The following is a 20,923-nucleotide window of genomic DNA, read 5'->3' as shown; positions in this document are numbered from 1 at the left end:
TAGGTGAGGCACTGATCCATGGGTATATCAGTATGTCATTTCTAGTCATTTTATTGCTATGTTCCTTTAGCACAGTGGTTCTCAACCTTCTTAATGCTACAACCTTTTAATACAGTCCCTCTCATGTTGTGAGACCCATAAATTATTTTGTTGCTACTTCATAACTGTAATCTTGCTATTGTTATGAATTGTAATTTAAATATCTGTTATGCAGGATATTTGAATGACTCACAGGTTGAGAACCACTGCTTTAGCAGAAGAATAATAGATTTTCCTCTAGGGCCCATGACCTATTTAGTCTAAGGCTCTTGGCTCCTCTAGTAGCATACAGAGAACCTTCCAGTACCATGAATGCTAGTCAGTTAGGGTGAAGTGTCTAGTTAGGAACCAGCTCAACTTCTCAGTGTTCAATGATATAAGTAAGCATTGTCTTCAGCAAATAAGGCCTTACCATCAGGTTGTAGAGAGCAACTAATAACCATGGCATTAGCCTGTGATATTTAGAGGTTTCCATGGAGTCCCTTTGGCCAATGACTCAACAAGATATAACCCATTCCTGGGAATGGAGGTTTTACTTGGTGACATAAGATGTCTAGTTTCGGTATCAATTCCCCTATGATTTTGTGGCTCTATTTAGATTCCTTTCATATATGTGTATAATTTAGGAAGCTTCTGCAGTAGTAGGTTTCCATATAGTTTTACAAACAGCCTTTCTTGTTAGTTGTCCGTTCCCATATCCCCTCCTTTATCCTTCTTTTCCATCCCCCCCCCCCCCCCCCCCCCCCCCCCGTTTAATCCTCCTATTCTAGATTCTCCGTTTTCTCGCCATAACTCTTATGTTTTATTTCCCCTTCCTTGGGAGATGCTCTCTTCCCTATTGTATAAATATGCCACAGTTTCATATCCATTTGTCAGTTGAGAGACATCTAGGCTATTTGCAGTTTATGGCTGTTATGAATAGAGCAGCAATGAAAATGGATAAGCAAGCATCTCCATAGTAGGAGGTAGAGTCCTTTGAGTGTATGCCTAAGAGCAGGATAGCTCAGTCTTGGGGTAGATTCATTCCCAGCTTTGTGAGGAAACACTGATTTCCATAGTGGCTGTACCAGTTTGCACCCCACCAGCAATGAAGTGTTTCTTGCTAGCATGAGCTGTCATTTGTTTTATTGATCTTGGCCATTGTGACTGGGATAAAATGAAATCTAAAAGTAGTTTTTAATTTACATTTCCCTGATGGCTAAGGATGTTGAACATATCTTTAAGTGTTTCTTGCTAATTTGTGTTTCATCTTTTGAGGACTCTGTTTAGTCTTGTACCCTGTTTTTAATTGGGTTGCTTTCTTAATGTTGCATTTTTAGATCTTTACATATTTAGATACTAATTATGTGTGATTGTTAAAGATCTTTTCCCATTCTGTAGGCTGCCACTTTGCCCAAATGATGTGTTATTTGCCATACACCTTTTCAGCTTCCTGAGGTCCAGTTTATTAATTGTGGGTCTTAGTGTCTGTGCTATCAGTGCCCTGTTCAGAACACACTTTCTTGTGCCAACGAGTTCAAGCCAATTTCTTACTTTCTCTTTTATCAGATTCAGACTGTCTAGTCTTACATTGAAGTCTGTCTTAGTCAGGGTTTCTATTGCTGTGACAAAACAAAAAGCAAGCTGGGGAGAAAAGGGTTTATTCAGTTTATAATTCCACATTGTTCATCACCAAAGGAAGTCAGGACAGGAACTCAAACAGGGCAGGAGTCTGGAGGCAGGAGCTGATACAGAAGAGTTGCTGCTTACTGGCTTACTCCTCATGGATTGCTCAGCCTGCTTTTATTATAGAACCAGGACCACTTGCCCAAGGATGGCACCACCCACATTGGGCTGCCCCCTCCCCCATTGATCACTAATTGAGAAAATTCCTGACAGGGGGATCTCATGGAGGCATTTCATCAACTGAGGCTTCTGCTTGTGTCAAGCTGACCAGCCAGTACGAAGTCTTTGATACTTTTGGAGTTGAGTTTTGTGCAAAGTAATAGATAGGAATCTATTTTCATTCTAATACATGAAGCCATTCAGTTTGACTTGTATCATTTAAAAAGAAAAGATGTTGTCTTTTCTCCTGTGTGTATTTTTTGCTTTGTCAAAAATTGTGTGTCCATATATGTGTGGATTTATGTCTGGTTCTTCAATTTAGTTCCATTAATCAATGTGTCTGCCTGGTTATGTTTGTTTGTTTGTTTTGCCAATACCATGCTATTCTTATTTCAGTAGTTCCATAATATAACTTGAAATCAGGGGTGGTGATATCTCCAGCAATTCTTTTATTATTCAGGATTGTTTTAGCTATCCTGGTGTGTGTGTTGTGTGTGTGTGTGTGTGTGTGTGTGTGTGTGTGTGTGTGTCCATGCGAAGTTAAAGATTCTTTAAATTTCTATAAGAATTATGCTGGAATTGTTTTATTATTTTATTCAACCGTCTACATTTTCATTAAGGAATTTATTCCTATCCTCTTTAAGGTCCTTGAACATGTTCATAATTGCTGTTTTGAAGTCTTTGTCTTATGTTTCAGCTAAATCGCATTTTTTGAGGCCTATTACAATGGGTTTATGGCTTCTGAAGGAGGCATATCATCTTGACTGTTCACGTTTGTGGCTTTGTACTGGTATCTAGGACTCTGAAGTTAGGATGTTTGAGGTGTTTCTTGGTGTAGATATCAGCAATTGTCTTTGTTGGATGGGTGTTCATTCTTTGGTTGCTGTTGCCCATTCTGAATCCTAGGCAAGTGTGGTAACTGTGGGGTCCCTGATAGAGAGTAGGTCTATGGATGATACAAAAGAATGGAGATGGGCTAGGAAGAAAGGCTGAGAAGAGGCAACAGCAAAGAGCTAGAGAAACCTGGGTCCACACCAAGAAGCAGAGTCCCTGGGGGAATGAGGTAGGGTGGGAGGAGAGGCTACTGCCTGCAGTAAGACTAAGTCTGGAGACAGAAACAAAAGAGCTAAGAGACCCTAAGTCTACACCAAGAGCTGAAGTGTGTTTTCTAACTTTGGTTTGGGGATTTTGGAGTTTTGTTTTGGTTTGTTGGTTTGTTTGTTTCAATAATTTAGAGAATACTGCTATAGAGAAATTCAGTTATCCAAAATGACTTTTGTTCTGTTATGATAAAAAGGGATAAGAAAAAGTTTATAAAACCTATCAGTAGATTTTTAGGTGCTTTTGTTTTTTTCTTTGTTTTGTCAAATTATCAGTACAAAAATGCCCACAAGATGTGATCTTGCTGACAAGTGCCAGAGTATAAAGTTGAACTTAATGGTTTGCTCTATTTATTATCACTTCTGTGGCTATTTTTGAAAAGTCTAGAAAGTATCTTTTCCATTCAATAATATATTGATGATACAACTACTCCAAAGTGAATACCAGGTTTATTGAATTTTTTTTCCAGATGCTTGATAGTACACAAAATCAAACAAGAGAGGAGACACACAGTCTAACAGAGGTTGTGGAGAAACAATTTGATAAACTTCTTGCTTCTCTTGATTCCAGGTAATAACTTAAAAATACAGACTTGATGAAACCAACTTTCTTAATATTAACTTGTCATTCTGTTCCTTTGTTCAAATAGACTGAAGTTACATGTAACTTTAAAACAAGCTTAGAAGGTAGTAGTGAGTTTTGTTGTTGTTATTGTTGTTTTTGTTTTCTTGGTTTTGGTTTTTGGTTTTTCAAGACAGGGTTTCTCTGTGTAGTTTTGGTGCCTGTCCTGAATCTCACTCTGTAGACCAGGCTGGCCTTGAACTCACAGAGATCTGCCTGGCTCTGCCTCCTGAGTGCTGGGATTAAAGGCGTGTGCCACCACTGCCCAGCAGTAGGTGAGTCTTAAAGACTGATTTCTAGCTAGGTGTGGTGACTCAGGCCTGTAATCACAGCATTCATTCAGGAGGCTGAGAGAGGTGGGTTTCTGTGAATTTGAAATCAGGCTGGGCAACAGTGTGAGATCCTGCCTCAAACGAAAAACTGAAAGACTGGCTTTCAGAAGTTCAAGTGAAAAACTGTCTATGCCTCCAGAATTTTGTCTGTTTGGTAATTCCAAAGCTAACTTTAGAGTTAACAAGCTTCTTTCTTTGTGTCTTTGTTTCTTACCCCTCATTTGCACATGTATGCATGTGTGAATGTACATGTGTGTGTTTAAAGATAGGGTACCAATGTGTCACCTAGGCTGAGCTCAAGTACATTATCCTCTTGCCCCAGTCTCCCAAGTGCTATTACAGGTCTGAGCTACCACATTTCTTTCTTAAAGCAATTAACAAAGAAAAATATTTTCATAGCCTAATTCATGTTGTAGAATTCACATATTTGGGGAAGTACAAACAACTTTTTTCTTCTACATGAGCCTATCATTTTCTCACGTGCTTATTTGCATCAGAAAAGAAGGCTTTCTGATAGGCAGTTACTAAACAATAATTTAATACTACTTTTTTCAAAGCTATTTGACATGTTATTTTTAATTACGTATGTTTCAAGATAAAGGTTCATAAAACTTTTGATAAGACTAAAGCAATGTGCTTAGTAATGTCATTTGTCTCTTCACCAACACTTGATCTCCTTAAATTTTTATGGCCTTTTATGCCCAGTGCATAAAATAGTTGATTTTCCCCCTTTGGTGCTAGGGATTAGACAAGGCCTTATGCATGCTAGGCAAGTGTTCTGCCGTTGAAGAATGGACCTAGATGAAGTACAACTGATTTGTTATTTCTTTTGTTAGAGTTTATGCTTTTGGTTTCCTTTCGCTGTGCTTTCTTTTGTAGTTGTCATTCTTAGACCTCTAACTTTGACTCTGTCCTGCTTTGCTTTCTGTTGCTGGCTTGTTCTCTGGTTCATGCTCAGCTAGCTTTCCTATACAGCCCAGGTCCACCTGCCCAGGGATGGTGTTGCCCACAGTCAGTTAGGTCCTTCTGCATTACTCATTAATGGAGGTAATCTCTCATAGATATGACCACAAGCCAGTCAAAGCAGTTCTTCAACTGAGATTCCCTCTTTCCTAGTGACTCTAGTTTGTCAGGTTGACAAAAAACACTAACAAGCACACTTAGGTTTCTTTGGATGTTGTCTCAGTCACTTTTCTATTGCTGTGAAGAGACACCATGACCAAGGCAACTTATAAGGGAAAGCATTTTATTGGGCATTTAATTTAACTTGCTTCGAGTTTCAGAGGGTAAGTCCATTATCATGGTAGGGAGCTTGGCAGCAGGCAGGCAGGCAGGCGTGGTGCTAGAGAAGTAGCTGAGAACTCTTATCAGATCTGTAGACTGCAGACAGAGAGAGTGAGCCAGGGCCTAACTTGGGCTTTTGAAATCTCAAAGCCCACCCCCAGTGACACAACTTCTTCAGCAAGGACACAACTCCTAATCCTTTCCAACAGTCCACCAGTTGGGAACCAAACATTCAAATATATTAGCCTGTGGTGACCATTCTCATTCAAACTACCCAATATGTACCCAAGACTGTTGTAGCTGGGTTGTGCAGTGGTTTAATTTTGTTTTTCTGAAAAACCTCTGTACTAATTTCCATAATAGCTGGACTCATTTACACTCCCATCAGCAGTGTACAAAAGTTCATGTTTCCTCTACATCCTGAACAGCATGTGTTGTTTTCTTATTGATAGCCATTTTTTTCCCTAATTTTTTGTTTTTGTTTTGTGGTTTTCCTATTTCCTCCTATTTTTCTTCTCCTGTTTGTCTCTCATTTCTTTCTTTTTTAACTAATTTTTTTCTTTCTTTTCTTTTCGTGTCTGGGTGTTTTGACTGCATGCATGTCTGTGTACCATGTATATGCAATGTTCACAGAGGCCAGAAGAGGGCATCATATTCCCTGAACTGGAGTTATGAATGGTTGTGAACTGCCATGTGAGTGTTGGGAATCAAATCTGGTTCTTCTGGAAGAGCAGCCAGTGGTCTTAACCTCTGACCCATCCCTCTTCAGCCCTTCTCTGCCTCTTTTCTAAGACAACTTTGCTAAATATGAAATTCTATTCACAGATTTTTTTTCCTTTCATGCTTTATGTATATTCTTCCATTGCCTTCTGGCCTTGAAAGTTTCTCCTGAGAATTTGACCAATAATCTTACTAGAAATTTGTTGTGTATGACAAATTACATTTCTCTTCTTGGTCTCATGATTGTTTCTCTGCCTTTCAACAGTTTGACTGTATGGGTTTTGTAGCATGAATCTTAAAAGTTCTTATTAATAAAATCAAACCTGAGCCAGGTATTGGGGTGAACACTGGAAGATCAGAGAGACAGAACAAGCCACAGCTAACCTCACCTGGCCAACTTCTCAGCTGATTCTTGTTTCCTCAATCTGGAAGCCTCTGTGTCCTCATATCCGAATGGCTCTCAGCTGAACTGTGCTGCTCAAAACCTAAAAGCTTAACCAGCCAAATGCTTCTTTCTAGTTTCTGGTCCTCACGCCTTATATACCTTTCTGCTTTCTACCACCACTCCCTGGGATTAAAGTCTTACTTCTTGGGATTAAAGGTGTGTGTCACCATGCCTGGCTGTTTCCAATGTGGCCTTGAACTCACAGAGATCCAGAGGGATTTCAACCTCTGGAATGCTAGGATTAAAGGTGTGAATGCCACCATTTTCTAGCCTTTGTGTCTAGTGGCTGTTCTGTCTCTGACCCCAGATAAGTTTATTAGGGGAACACAATATTTGGGGGGACACAGGGTTTATTTTACATGGAGTTGCTTTGTAGATCTTTGTCTCATCAAATTTTGGAAGTTGTTTTTTCTTTTGTGGTTTTCCTATTTCCTCCGTCTTTCTCCTCCTCCTGTTTGTTTGCCTGTTGGTGTTTAACAGGTCCTATCATCTCTCTTTGTTTTAGTTTCTTTTCACTCTTTTTGTTTTTGTTGTTCCCCAGAAACAATTTTAATTGTCCTATCTTCTAACCTGGCTGATGCTTGATTCTGCTTCCACCACTGATTCCTTCCTCGGCTTTGTTTTATTGTTTGTTTAACAGGGCCTTATTGTATAATCCAGACTGACCTCAAATGCACATGTGGACCATGCTGACCTCAAACTCAGAATTCTCCTTCCTCACCCCTCAGATGCTGGAATTGCAGGCATGTTCCACCATGCCCAGCTCTGCAACCCAGGGTCTAATCCTGAGAGGTCATTCTATCTGCAAGCTTGATTCCTTTTTATGTTCTTTTTGTCTTGATATTTTAATTATTATTCTTAGGCCACTCTCCTAATTTCTTCTACTTCTTTTTCATGTATTCTTTTGTTTTTCTGAACATATTTAAGACAGTTGTTTCACATCAGTCTACGAAGTCCAGTGCCTGTGCTTCCTCAGAAAGTCTCCAACACTCTATTCTCTTCCTCTGAATGAGCCATATCATGTTGTAGGTGTTATTCATTCATATTCCTGGTAGTCTTTGTGTTGAAACTTGGGCATGAAAAGCTAGCAACTTTTTTCAGTCTTTATAGTTTGATTCTTGCTGGAATATTTTTCATGGAATAGCTGGAACGTTCTGAACCTTAGGGTCAGTATAAGATGAAGGCTTAAGTCTGCTCCTTTGTGGCCCAAGTGTGGCTTTGTCCATTCCTCTGTGTACATAACCACCTTTATGTCTTAATTTCCAAAAGAATCTCAGCTCCTCCTAGGTTTCAAGTTCTCTGTTGCATATCTACCTATACTATCTTACCCTGTATATGTGTCCTGCTGCAGTGTTCCTGAGTGTCTACCATTCTTTTCTACTGCCTAAGATCTAACACAAGAGATCAGTCCTCCAGACAGTACAAAACAGGCTTTACTAATGTCACCAGTCAGGTCTCTTGCTCTCTCTTTGGTTGGAGTTGAGGAATTGGAAACTGTGTTCCTGCTTCCAGAAGAAGCCACAAAATGTCTTTTTTTAAAAAATACTGATTTCCAATGTTCTCATGAGATGGTCTTAGCCAGTTTTGGGTTGTTTTTTCATGTGTCCATGGGGAAATGATACTTTCATACTTCTTTCTAATGTTATAGGAACTTACATGTCTTTTTTAAAGAGACCACTTTAAAAAACTATATGTCACCAAAGGTTTGGAGAGTATCTGTTTACCTTCCAAACCTAGCCCATTTTCTTTAGTGTTGGCAAACTTCCTTTGCTAGGGGCTAGATTTGATTTGCAAAAAATAATGAGAGGTCATTTTGCCTAGTGACTAAAATACTTGAATTTTTCAGTTTTCAGTTCAGACCTTTTAAATTGCTATAATGAAGAAATTCCACCCTAGAGAGAAAAAAAGATTTGAGTAATGATGTGTAGCTAGTGAAGACATAACTATTTAACCACTCAAGGAGATATCTTTGAATATTATATTTTAAATTGGTATCTAACTTCTGGTTTAGTGCTGTTTTTAAATCTCATTATATATTATTCATAGACTATAGACCCATGATAATATTTTAAAATGTACAATTAAACCTTTGCAAAAAGTGAGTACATATATATCTCTGTAAGGGCACAAAAGACTACAGGATAGATACAGGCAGAATTTTTCCTAGTTAGATAGAATGTTCTAAAGTCTCATGTCTATGACATAACTGTCTTTTTTTTCTTTTTAAGACTAATTTTTAAATTATTTTTTTAAGATTTATTTATTAAGTGCATGTTTTGCCTGCATGTATATATGTGTACCATAGGTGTGCCTAGTGCCCCATGGGAGGTGAGGAAATGGCATCAGATTCCTTGGTACTGGAGTTAGAGTCATTTGTAAGTCACCATGCAGGTGCTGGGAACTGAACCCAGATCTTCGGCAAGAGCAGTACAAATTAATTATTTTAACCCCTCAGTGATCACTCTAGCCTCAATTATTTTATTTTTTAATTTTATATTTTAATGATTTTTTTTTTTTTTACTGTGTGAGGACATGTGCACGTGAATGCTGGTGATCACAGAGGCCAGAATAGGGCATCAGATTCCCTGGAACTGGAGTGATAGGTGGTTGTGAGCTGCCTGACTTGGGTGCCAGAGACTAAACTCGGGTCCTCTGCAAGAAGAGCAGAATGTGCTCTTAACATCTGAGCCATATTTCCATCCCTTTTGTTCTTTATTCACACATGGATTTCAATTGTAATTTATTTCAACTTAGTTGAATGCCTCATTTAGCCATGTTATATGTTAAGTTTATCAACTAATAAAATTAGCTTTTCAGATGCTGTTCTGTTAGAACATGCTTCTTTTAACCATATTATTTAAATTCATCATCAGTGAAATTATTCTATTAGTTAAATTCATCACTTGGTGAAAGTAAGAATACTGCTCAGTCATAAATTTACCTTTATAAAAATGTTAGTAAACTATCACAAAATAACTTTGTCTTCAATGAAGGAAAAAGAGCTTGTGTGAAGAACTTGTAAGACGCACAGATGATTATTTATCAAAATTAGCAACAGTTAAAAGCTACATTGAAGAGAAAAAAAACGATTTGGATGCAGCTATGAAGATAGCAAAAGAACTCAAATCAGCACCTTCTTTGAGGACCTACTGTGACCTGACTCAGGTAACTTTAATGTCCAGGGTGAATTAGTTCTGTGGTGGTTACTTTATGTACTTTAGAACATGGACTTGGCATGGAGGACTCAAGAAGTTTCTTTTTCAAATTACACTAAACTCTACAGGCACTCCTTGACTTATGATGGGGTTACAGTCTGACAAACCTATTATAAATTGAAAATATTATAAACCAAAGTGTTTTTTTAATACAGATAACCTACCAAATTACAGGACTTAGCAGCAGTGTACTGTAGAAGGTCCATTGCTTACTCTTAGGACCCTGTGATTCTGTGCCACTGTCTAGCATTATAAGAAAGGATCAGCTCACAGAGGAAAAAGATCAAAAATCAAGTTATGGTTTCAACTGAATGCATGCTGCTTTTGAAATATTATAATGCATTCTCTCTCTCTCTCTCTCTCTCTCTCTCTCTATATATATATATATATATATATATATATACACATATATGTGTGTGTGTGTGTGTGTGTATAAATAAAACTAAGGGACTATCTTTGTTGGTAATTGATACTTCTTAGGTATTTATTTGAATTCTTCTTTTTTGTTTTGTTTTTGACATGTGGTTGGTCTTTCTATGTAGCTCAGACTGTCATGGTACTTGCTATGTAAACCAGAGTGCTCTCTGTGTAAATCATAATGTCTCTGCCACCTGAGTGCTGGTATTAAAGGCAAGCACCACCATGCCTGGCAGCATTAGAATCCTTAGGTACACACTGTTCCATTCATTTAGCATTTTATTATTTTTACAGTTTATAACACATAATCTGAAAGCAAAGTAGTATGGCAGTGAGGTGACAACTGATGTTTGTGTTATTTAGATTTCCACCACTATGATAAATATCTGAGATAATCAGTTTGTAAAAAGAAAGGTTGTTCTTGCTCACAATTTTGAAGATTTCCACTCATGATTGATTGGCTCATTTGTTTTGGGTCTCTAGTGTACATCATGTAGGAGAGTATAACAAAGCAGAACCATGTATCTCATGGCCAGGAAGGAAAAGAGAGGGAGAGGTTGGGACCTGACTGTCCCTTTTCAGTGACGTTTTACCAGTGACCTAAAACCTCGTATCAGTCCTTACCTCTTGAAGGTTCCTGACACTTTTAATAACACCACCCTAGGGATCTTTAGGGGATACTTAAGTTGCAGGCTATACAAGAGTTCTAAGACACTTGAATTAAAGATGAGGATAGGTAAGAGTAGTAAACAAAATGAGACTGTTTTCCTCTCATGAGTTTATAGATGAATTCATGACTTAAATTTTTTTAAGATTTATTTATTTATTATGTATACAGTATTCTGCCTGCATGTGTCCCTGCAGGCCAGAAGAGGGCACCAGATCTCATTACAAGTGGTTGTGAGCCATCATGTGGTTGCTGGGAATTGAACTCAGGACCTCTGGAAGAGCAGTCGGTGCTCTTAACCACTGAGCCATCTCTCCAGCCCGTAAATTTTTTAAATATCTAATTAAATTATTTATTATTAGTCCTGATAAGGATAGATGTAGTAATACCTTGATAACTGATTTGATCACACTGATGGACATTATAGCTTCTATGATTAGATCCAAGGATATATTACGTGTTCAGGCTCAAGTCCACCCTTCAGACAAGGAGGGTTTAAATGCTTTCTTTCATTCCAATGATCTTCAGTTCTTGAAAGTGTTTACTTTATATCAATACCATGTGCACAAGACTTATCTTTTTAAGTTTATCAATCAATTAGCTTTAAGTAGCATACAAAACATCAGGTTTGAATACTGTATTTTCAAACATTTGTTTTCATTGAGTCTTCTCTCCCATCCCACTGTCCTTCCTTGTGACCCTCTTTCCAGCAATGTCCTTCTCATTTTCATGTCCCATGTGTTCTGTTACCCTTCCACAAATCCTCTAAGCTTCTTTCTCTAGAAAGTTCCATAGCTTACAGTCCCACCAACATCCACCTACATGCATTTTTTTACTCTTTAGCTTTATTGATTCTTTGTGGATTTCACATATATAAAAAAAGAGATGATGATGAAGCATGTCATGGAAGCTGTAGTGTGGCTCGTTGAGTCACACATTTTACTCTTTAGTCCATTCATCTTTACTTGTGTTTATTGCTATGAGTCATTGGTCTAGTTCAAGGCCTCTAGCTTCTGCTACACCACCAATAATGGGCTCTCACTTGGGCTCCTCTTGGATATCCTGTTGTTGTCCTGTGTCATGGAGATTCTGCTGTTTTAGATCTATAGGTTCAACCCCTTCACATGCTCCAATGGTTCATAGATGCAGTGGATGTTGGGGTGGGCCAACTCATAGCCCTGGTTCTGGGCCTGGGTGGTAACTGGGTTGGTCAGCCTACCAGATTTTCTTCATCATCACTTCCCCAGGTGAGCTCTCCAGCACTGCCTTGACTAGCTCACCCAGTACAGCTTGCAGCAAGGAGCCAGGCCAGGTCTCCTGCTCTCAAGTCCTCAGATCTGGCTCACCAACACTCACACCACCAAGGACAGCTCTACCATTTTGCCCAGATGAGTTGCAGGGCTGTCTCTCCCGATTGCTGTAGAGGGGGTAGAGAAGGGGGCAGTGTCGGCTCTCATGCTCTCGAACCCTCAGAGCTCAGTGCTGGCTCACCTGAGCCCAACAACAGAGTCAACCGTAGAGTACTTTCCAGGCAGGGTGCAGGGCCTGCTCTCCTGTGTGCTGCAGCTGGTGAGGGACAGGGCTAGTTCTCTCATTCTCATGACCAGCTCTCTCATCTGTTGTGACTTAAATTTTTTTGTTTTGTTTTGTTTTTGTTTTGTTTTTCAAGACAGGGTTTCTCTGTGTAGCTTTGCGCCTTTCCTGGAACTCACTTGGTAGTCCAGGCTGGCCTCGAACTCACAGAGATCCGCCTGCCTCTGCCTCCCGAGTGCTGGGATTAAAGGCGTGCGCTACCACCGCCCGGCGTGACTTAAATTTTTAATTCAAGACCCCATTCCTCCTGTCTCCTTATGCCTTCAGAATGTACAAATCAGGAAACAGTTGCTTCCTTCATCTCCTGTCTTATAATCTTGTGCCTAGAGAGAAGAGTTGTACAAAATAGAAATGTCTTTCTTATAGTACAGATTAGCAGGACAAGATTAACAATATCCTCTTTGCTAACTCTGCTTCATTCTCTAAGTGTGGGAACCTACTCTATTAACCTTTGTGTCCTCAGAGTCTTATTTCCTATAAACGAACAAATACAAATGATATACCGAGGTACAGAATTAGAAGCTATTGATTTATTGCCTCCAGAATCTCTAACTTTAGATGAAAAGTGGAGAATTTGCCAGTATCTTGTTCCTGATTCTCCCCTACCTGTCATTCTAAAAACAGTATGTTTACATGCAAGGTTTTGGGGGAAAAAAAAGTAATAAAGCATGATCTTTACTCTGTTAAATTTAGTTAGGAAGATAAGGTGAGATGCATTTGACGATAGCACTGGTGCATGATGAATCTGAGCAGAACTCTCTGTATCGGATAGTTACATTCTAATTACTTGGTGGTGGTGATTATTGATGTATGTCTCAAACAACTTTAAACTCCTTCAGAGAATGTTGTAAATACTGATTTCTGCCCTTTACTTTGAGAGCCTTGAATGTGTCAATTGAATACCTAAAAGATCATTTTACTTCTAAAATGCTCTTTTAGTAGTATTTTAATAAAAGAAAATTCACAGAGGCCAGCCTGGTCTACAGAGTGTGATCCAGGACAGGCACCAAAACTACACAGAGAAACCCTGTCTTGAAAAACCAAAAAAAAAAAAAAAAAAGAGCCAATTAAAAATAACACATAAAAATGGCACATTAGCAAATGCACTTTTCGAGGCTTGTCCTAAGGACGGAAGGAGGCGACGTGACACACACACCCCCAGCCCACTGCATGTGTGATGTCGTAATGTAAAAGTTGGGAAAGAAACATACTTGATGAGCTGTTGGACTGGAATGGACAAGATTTATTTACAATAACAAGAGCTTGTACTGCGAGACTGTAGGTGAGGAGCAGCTCAGACTGATTGCACACCTTTAATCCCAGCACTCAGGGAAGGAGCCATAAGGCCAACCCGGGGCCCAGCTGTCAATCCTGTGAAGCCCAACAACTTGTAAGTGTTGGTGAGATTGCCCTACTGATCAACCTGTTCAGCTTAGATCCATTCAGGAGAGGTTTCAGAAGCAGTCTGAGGAAACAAGATCAGCTGAGGAGTTGGCAAGTGAGTAGAACATGACCCAAGAATGCAAGAGAAGGAGCCATCCAACCACTGAACCAGATCACCAGAGTCATAAGCCCATCCTACACCAACTGGGAACAGGTAAGGCCCCATCTCTGGACCAGCAGACCAGGTCTCTACCCACTAGGCCCCAGCCATTGGAGCCCCAGAGACCAGGCAGCTACCTTTCCCTGCTCCCTCACAAAAAAAAAAAATAAATAACCAGCCCCTGCAAACCCAACAACCACTGGAGTCATAAGCCTACCCTACACCAACTGAGAACAGCCATTGGAGCCCCAGGGTCTCGACAGCAGCCTCTTTCTCTGCCCCGTCACCAAAAAAAAAAAAAAAAACTCATGTGACACCAACAACCACTGGAGCCATAAGCCCACCCTGCACCAATTAGGAACAACTGCTCCCTGAGACAGAACCCACTAACACTGATTGGACTAAGCTGCTCCCAGAGAAACAGCCCAACAGCACCGATTTGACCAAGAACTCCTAGTGAACCAAGACTATCAGTTAGAACAAGAGAGGCACCTTCAGACACAGACACTGCCTGCACCAAGCGGAGGAAGAGATGAGTAGACGCCACTGCAAAAATACAGGCAACAACATAAAGACCTATATGACAACATCAGAACCTAGTGATTCTACACCTACAAGACCTGAACATACCAACACAGAAAAGCAGAAGAAATCAATCCTAAAAATGACTTTAAGAAGATGATAGAGGTCCTTAAAGAGGAAATAAAAAACTCCCTTAAAGAGGAAATAAAAAATTCTCTTAAAGAAATCGAAGAAAAAAAATTGGAAGAAATCAAAGAAAGCCAAGAAAAAGTAATTAAACAAATGAAGGAAACAGTTCAATATTTGAAAATTGAAATTGAGACAATAAAGACACAAACTGAGGGAATGCTGGAAATAGAAAATCTGACTAAACAAACAGGAACTACAGATGGAAGCATAACCAACCGAATGCAGGAGATGGAACAGAGAATCGCTGATGTCAAAGACACAATAGAGAAAATAGATTAATCAGTCAAAGAAAACACTAAAGCCAAAAAAGTCGTGACACAAAACATCCAAGAAATTTGGGACACCATGAAAAGACCAAATCTAAGAATAATAGGGATAGAAGAAGGAGAAGAATACCAACTCAAAGGCACAGAAAATATATTCAACAAAATCATAGAAGAAAACTTTCCTAACATAAAGAAATACCTATGAAGATGCAAGAAGCTTATAGAACACCAAATAGGCTGGATCCAAAAAAAAGTCCCCTCACCACATAATAATCAAAACAGTAAACATACAGAACAAAGAAAAAATATTAAGAGCCGCAAAGGAAAAAGGCCAAGTAACATTTAAAGGCAGACCCATCAGAATAACACCAGACTTCTCAATAAAGACTATGAAAGCTAGAAGGTCCTGGACAAACATTATGCAGACACTAAGAGACCACCGATGCCAACCCAGACTATTATACTCAGCAAAACTCTCAATCACCATAGACAGAGTAAATAAAATATTCCATGATAAAAACAGATTTAAACAATACCTATCCACAAATCCAGCCCTATAGAAAGCACTAGAAGGAAAAATCCAACCTAAGGAAATTAAACACACCCATGAAAACTCAGGCAATAGATAATCCCACACCAACAAATACCAAAGAAGGGAAACACAACACTACCATCAAAAAATAACAGGAATTAACAATCCCTGGTCATTAGTATCCATCAATACCAATGTTAACACACCTATAAAAAGACACAAGCTAACAGAATAGATGTGAAAACAGGATCCATCCTTCTGCTACATACAAGAAACACACCTCAACTTCAAAGACAGATACTCCCTCAGAGTAAAAGGCTTGGAAAAGGCTTTCCAATCAAATGGATTTAAGAAGCAAGCTGGTGTAGCTATCCTAATATCTAATAAAATAGACTTCAAACTAAAATCAATTGAAAGAGATCAAGAAGGACATTACATATTTATCACAGGGAAAATCCACCAAGATGAAGTCTCAATTCTGAACATATATGCCCCAAATACAAAGGCACTCACATTTGTAAAAGAAACATTACTAAAGCTTAAATCACACATTTAACCCCACACACTAGTAGTGGGAGATTTCAACACACCACTCTCACCAAAGGACAGATCTACCAGACTGAAACTTAACAGAGAAAAAGGACCTAACAGATGTTATGGACTTAATAGATATCTACAGAACATTCCACCCTAACACAAAAGAATATACCTTCTTCTCAGCACCCCATGGAACCTTCTGAAAAATTGACCACATGCTTGGTCACAAAGCAAATCTCAACAGATAACAAAAACATTGGAATAACCTCATGTATCTTATCAGACCACCATGCCTTAAAGTTAGATTTCAACAACAACAAAAAAATATAGAAAGCCTACAATCTCAGGGAAACTGAATAATACCTACTTGAAGCACCAACGGGTCAAGGAAAAAATACAGAAATTAAAGATTTCCTAGAATTCAATGAAAACGAATGTACAACATACCCAAACTTATGGGACACTATGAAAGCAGTGCTAAAAGGAAAATTCATAGCACTAAATGCACACATAAAGAAGATGGAGAAATCTCATACCAATGACTTAACAGCACACCTGAAATCTCTAGAACAAAAAGAAACAAACTCACCCAGGAGGAATAAATGCCAGGAAATAATCAAATTAAGTACTGAAATCAATGAAATAGAAGCAAAGAGAACAATACAAAGAATCAATGAAACAAAGAGTTGGTTCTTTGAAAAAATCAACAAGATAGACAAACCCCTATCCAAATTAATCAAAAGGCAAAGAGAGAGCATCCAAATTAACAAAATCAGAAATGAAAAGAGACATAACAACAGTGAGGAAATCCAGAGAATCATCAGGTCATACTTCAAAAACCTGTACTCCACAAATTGGAAAATCTGAAAGAAATGGACAATTTTCTGGATAGATACCACATACCAAAATTAAATCAAGACCAGATAAACTATTTAAATAGACCAATAACCCTTCAGGAAATAGAAACAGTTATTAATAGTCTCCCAACAAAAAAAATCCCAGGACCAGATGGTTTTAGTACAGAATTCTACCAAATTTTCAAAGAAGAGCTAATTCCAATACTCTTCAAATTGTTTCACACAATAGAAACAGAAGGAACATTACCAAACTCTTTTTATGAGGCTACAGTTACCCTGATACCCAAACCACACAAAGATGCAACAAAGAGAATTACAGACCATTGTCCCTCATGAACATTGATGCAAAAATACTCAACAAAATATTGGCAAACCGAATCAAAGAACACATCAAAAAAAGTACCCACCGCCAGGTGGTGGTGGCGCACGCCTTTAATCCCAGCACTTGGGAGGCAGAGCCAGGCAGATCTTTGTGAGTTTGAGGCCAGCCTGGTCTACAGAGTGAGATCCAGGAAAGGCACAAAGCTACACAGAGAAACCCTGTCTCGAAAAAAAACAAACAAACAAAAACAACAAAAAAATATCCACCATGACCAAGTAAACCTAAAAATCCCAGGGATGCAAGGATGGTTCAACATACAAAAATCTGTCAATGTGATACACTATATAAACAAACTGAAAGAAAAAAACACATGATCATCTCATTAGATGCTGAAAAAGCCTTTGACAAAATCCAACACCCCTTCATGATAAAGGTCTTAGAGAGATCAGGAATACAAGGAACATTCCTAAACATAATAAAGGCAATTTACAGCAAGCCAGCAGCCACCATCAAAGTAAATGGAGAGAAACTCAAAGAGATTCCATTAAAATCAGGAAGAAGACAAGGCTATCCATTCTCCCCATATTTATTCAATATAGTACTTGAAGTTTTAGCTAGAGCAATAAGACAGCAAAAGGAGATCAAGGGGATACAAATTGGAAAAGAAGTCAAACTTTCACTATTTGCAGATGACATGATAGTAAACATGAGTGACCCCAAAAACATGAGTGACCAGGGAACTCCTACAGCTTCAGTAAAGTGGCAGGATACAAGATCAACTCAAAAAAGTCAGTAGCCCTCCTATACACAAATGATAAAAGGGCTGAAAAAGAAATCAGAGAAACATCACCTTTTACAGTAGCCACAAATAATATAAAATACCTTGGGGTAACACTAAACAAGTGAATAGCCTATATGATAAGAACTTTAAGTCTCTAAAGAAAGAAATTGAAGATATCAGAAAATGGAAAGATCTCCCATGCTCATGGATAGGTAGGATTAACATAGTAAAAATGGCAATCTTATCAAAAGCAATCTATAGATTCAATGCAATCCCCATCAAAATCCCAACACAATTCTTCACAGACTTGGAAAGAACAATATTCAATTTCATATGGAAAAACAAAAAACCCCAGGATAGCTAAAAATATCCTGTACAATGAAGCAACCTCTGGAGGCATCATGATCCCTGACCTCAAGCTCTACTATAGAGCTATAATAATAAAAACAGCTTGATAACTGCCATAAAAACTGACATATGGACCAATGGAATCAAATTGAAGACTCTGACATTAATCAACATACATATGAACACCTGATTTTTGACAAAGAAACCAAAACTATACAATGGAAAAAAAGAAAGTATCTTCAACAAATGATGCTGGCATAACTGGATGTCAACATGTAAAAGATTGCAAATCCATATCTGTCACCATGCACAAAACTCAAGTCCAAGTGGATCAAAGGCCTCAACATAAATCCAGTTACACTGAACTTGATAGAAGAGAAAGTAGGAAGTACTCTTGAATGCATTGGCACAGGAGATCACTTCCTAAATATAATACCAGTAGCACACATACTGTGAGCAACAATTAATAAATGGGACCTCTTGAAACTGAAAAGCTTTTGTAGGACAAAAGACACAGGCTGGAGAGATGGCTCAGAGGTTAAGAGCACTGGGTGCTCTTCCAAAGGTCCTGAGTTCAATTCCCAGCAATCACATGGTGGCTCACAATCATCTGTAATGAGATCTGGTGCCCTCTTCTGGCCTGCAGGGATACATACAGGCAGAGCACTGTATTCATAATAAACAAACAAATCTTTTAAAAAAACAAAAAACAAAAGGGAAGTGATCAGAGTGGAGAGGCATGACTTTAATCCCAACACTCAAGACATATTCTTTGAGACTGAGGCTCTCCTGCTCCACATATCCAGCTCCAGGCCAGCCAGAGCTGTACAGTGAGACACTGTCTCAAAAAAAAAAAAAAAAAGACACAGTCAATAAAACAAATGACAGCCTACAGAATGGGAAAAGATCTTCACCAACCCCATATCTGACAGAGGACTGATATCCAAAGTATATAAAGAACTCAAGAAACTAGACATCAAAATACTGAACAATCCAGCTGGGCGGTGGTGGCGCACACCTTTAATACCAGCCCTCGGGAGGCAGAGCCAGGCAGATCTCTGTGAGTTCGAGGCCAGCCTGGGCTACAGAGTGAGTTCCAGGAAAGGCACAAAGTTACACAGAGAAACCCTGTCTCGAAAAACCAAAAAAAAAAAAAAAAAGAAAGAAAAAAAATGAACAATCCAATTAAAAAATGGGCTATAGAACTAAACAGAATTCTCAAAAGAAGAATCTCAAATGGCTGAAAGACATTTAAGGAAATTCTCAACATCTCTAGTCATCAGAGAAATGCAAATCAAAACAACTCTGAGATACCATCTTACACCTGTCAGAATGGCTATGATCAAAAACACTAATGACAGTCTATGTTGGAGAGGATGTGGAGCAAGGTGAACACTCCTCCACTGTTGGTAGAGTACAAACTTGTACAACCACTGTGGAAATCAGTATGGTGGTTTCTCAGAAAATTGGGAATCGATCTACCTCAAGACCCAGCCATACCACTCTTGGGCATTTACCCAAGGAATGCTCAATCATACCACAAAGATACATGCTCAACTATGTTCATAGCAGCATTATTTGTCATAGCCAGAACCTGGAAACAACCTAGATGCCTGTCAACTGAAGAATGGATTAAGAAAATGTAGTACATATACACAATGGAGTACTACTCAGCAGAGAAAAACAATGACAGCATGAAATTTGCAGGCAAATGGATGGAACTAGAAAATATCATCCTGAGTGAGGTAAACCAGACTCAGAAGGACAAACATGGTATGTACTCACTCATAAGTGGATACTTGGTATAAAGTAAAGGACAATCAGACTGCAACCCACAGATCAAGGGAGGCTACCTAGCAGGGGAGACCCTAGGATGACTTTGGCATATAATAAGTTTTGGTTTTACCCAATCACTGGGCAAGCTTTAGTGAAACATTTCATATTAGGATAAGATTTTATACTATATCAAGCTGATGAAAGAAAATGCTGGCTGTACTTTCAGGAGGGGAGGCTAAAATCTTTTTAGAATATGGATTAGCCTATAGAAAAATGTCTGCCATAAATCGAACAGTGAATGGGGAAAATGAATAGGAAGCTCATTTACACAACTTAAGTAAAACATAGCTCTCTGAACAGATGAAGATAGGTTTATTCTGTATTCCAGAATCTAATCAATATTTGTATGTATAATTCAGCTATCATTTGGCTTAAAAGGGTTTATTGGGAAATGTTATCATTTATACTATTTTCTACAGAAAAAATATTTTACTGTTTAAAAGAACCCTGGACTTTTAAATTATAGCCTGTTTTTATGCTTAAAAAAAGGCACTTTTCATGGAAAACAGTATTTTTAACTGAAATACTATTGTGGTGGTTTGAAAGAATGTGGTCCCCAAAGGGACCACACTATTAGGAGGTGTGGTCTTGTTGGAGGATATGTGTCACTATGGAGGCAGGCTTTGAGGTCTCATGTATGCTCAAGCCAGGCCCGATGAGACAGACCATTTCCTGTTGCCTGAAAGATGTAGAACTCTCAGCTACTTTTCCAGCACCATGTGTTAGTATTCTGACCTGCCCCTTGAAATCCCGCCCTTTGGCGCTGCCCTATGTCCCAAGGTAAAAGCCTCATTTTAAGGAAAAGCCCCTCACCTTCCTCTCTCTTCCGCTTTTCCTCCCATGAGGTATGCACCCCTCTCTCTCTTCTTTTCCTCTTTCTTATCTTCTCTTCATCTCTCCATCATAATAAACCATTTCTATGTGGAAAAAAA

At 38.8% G+C, this 20,923-nt stretch overlaps 1 protein-coding gene across 1 annotated transcript in view; it reads left to right on the top strand.

Moving 5' to 3' along the window:
• The window catches only part of Rnf17 (ring finger protein 17), a 123,806-nt gene that overhangs the window by 22,936 nt on the left and 79,947 nt on the right, over positions 1-20,923 (top strand). Inside the window, 2 exon segments of the mRNA XM_052733126.1 lie at positions 3,434-3,534; positions 9,360-9,531. Coding sequence (XP_052589086.1) covers positions 3,434-3,534; positions 9,360-9,531 — 273 coding nt within the window.

Source organism: Peromyscus californicus, unplaced genomic scaffold (assembly GCF_007827085.1).
Source record: "Peromyscus californicus insignis strain IS unplaced genomic scaffold, ASM782708v3 Scaffold_12__1_contigs__length_115047231, whole genome shotgun sequence".
In the NCBI taxonomy this organism is placed as follows: Eukaryota; Metazoa; Chordata; class Mammalia; order Rodentia; family Cricetidae; genus Peromyscus; species Peromyscus californicus.
Note: the sequence above shows the minus strand (reverse complement) of the source record. Positions and strands in the feature narration are given on the sequence as shown.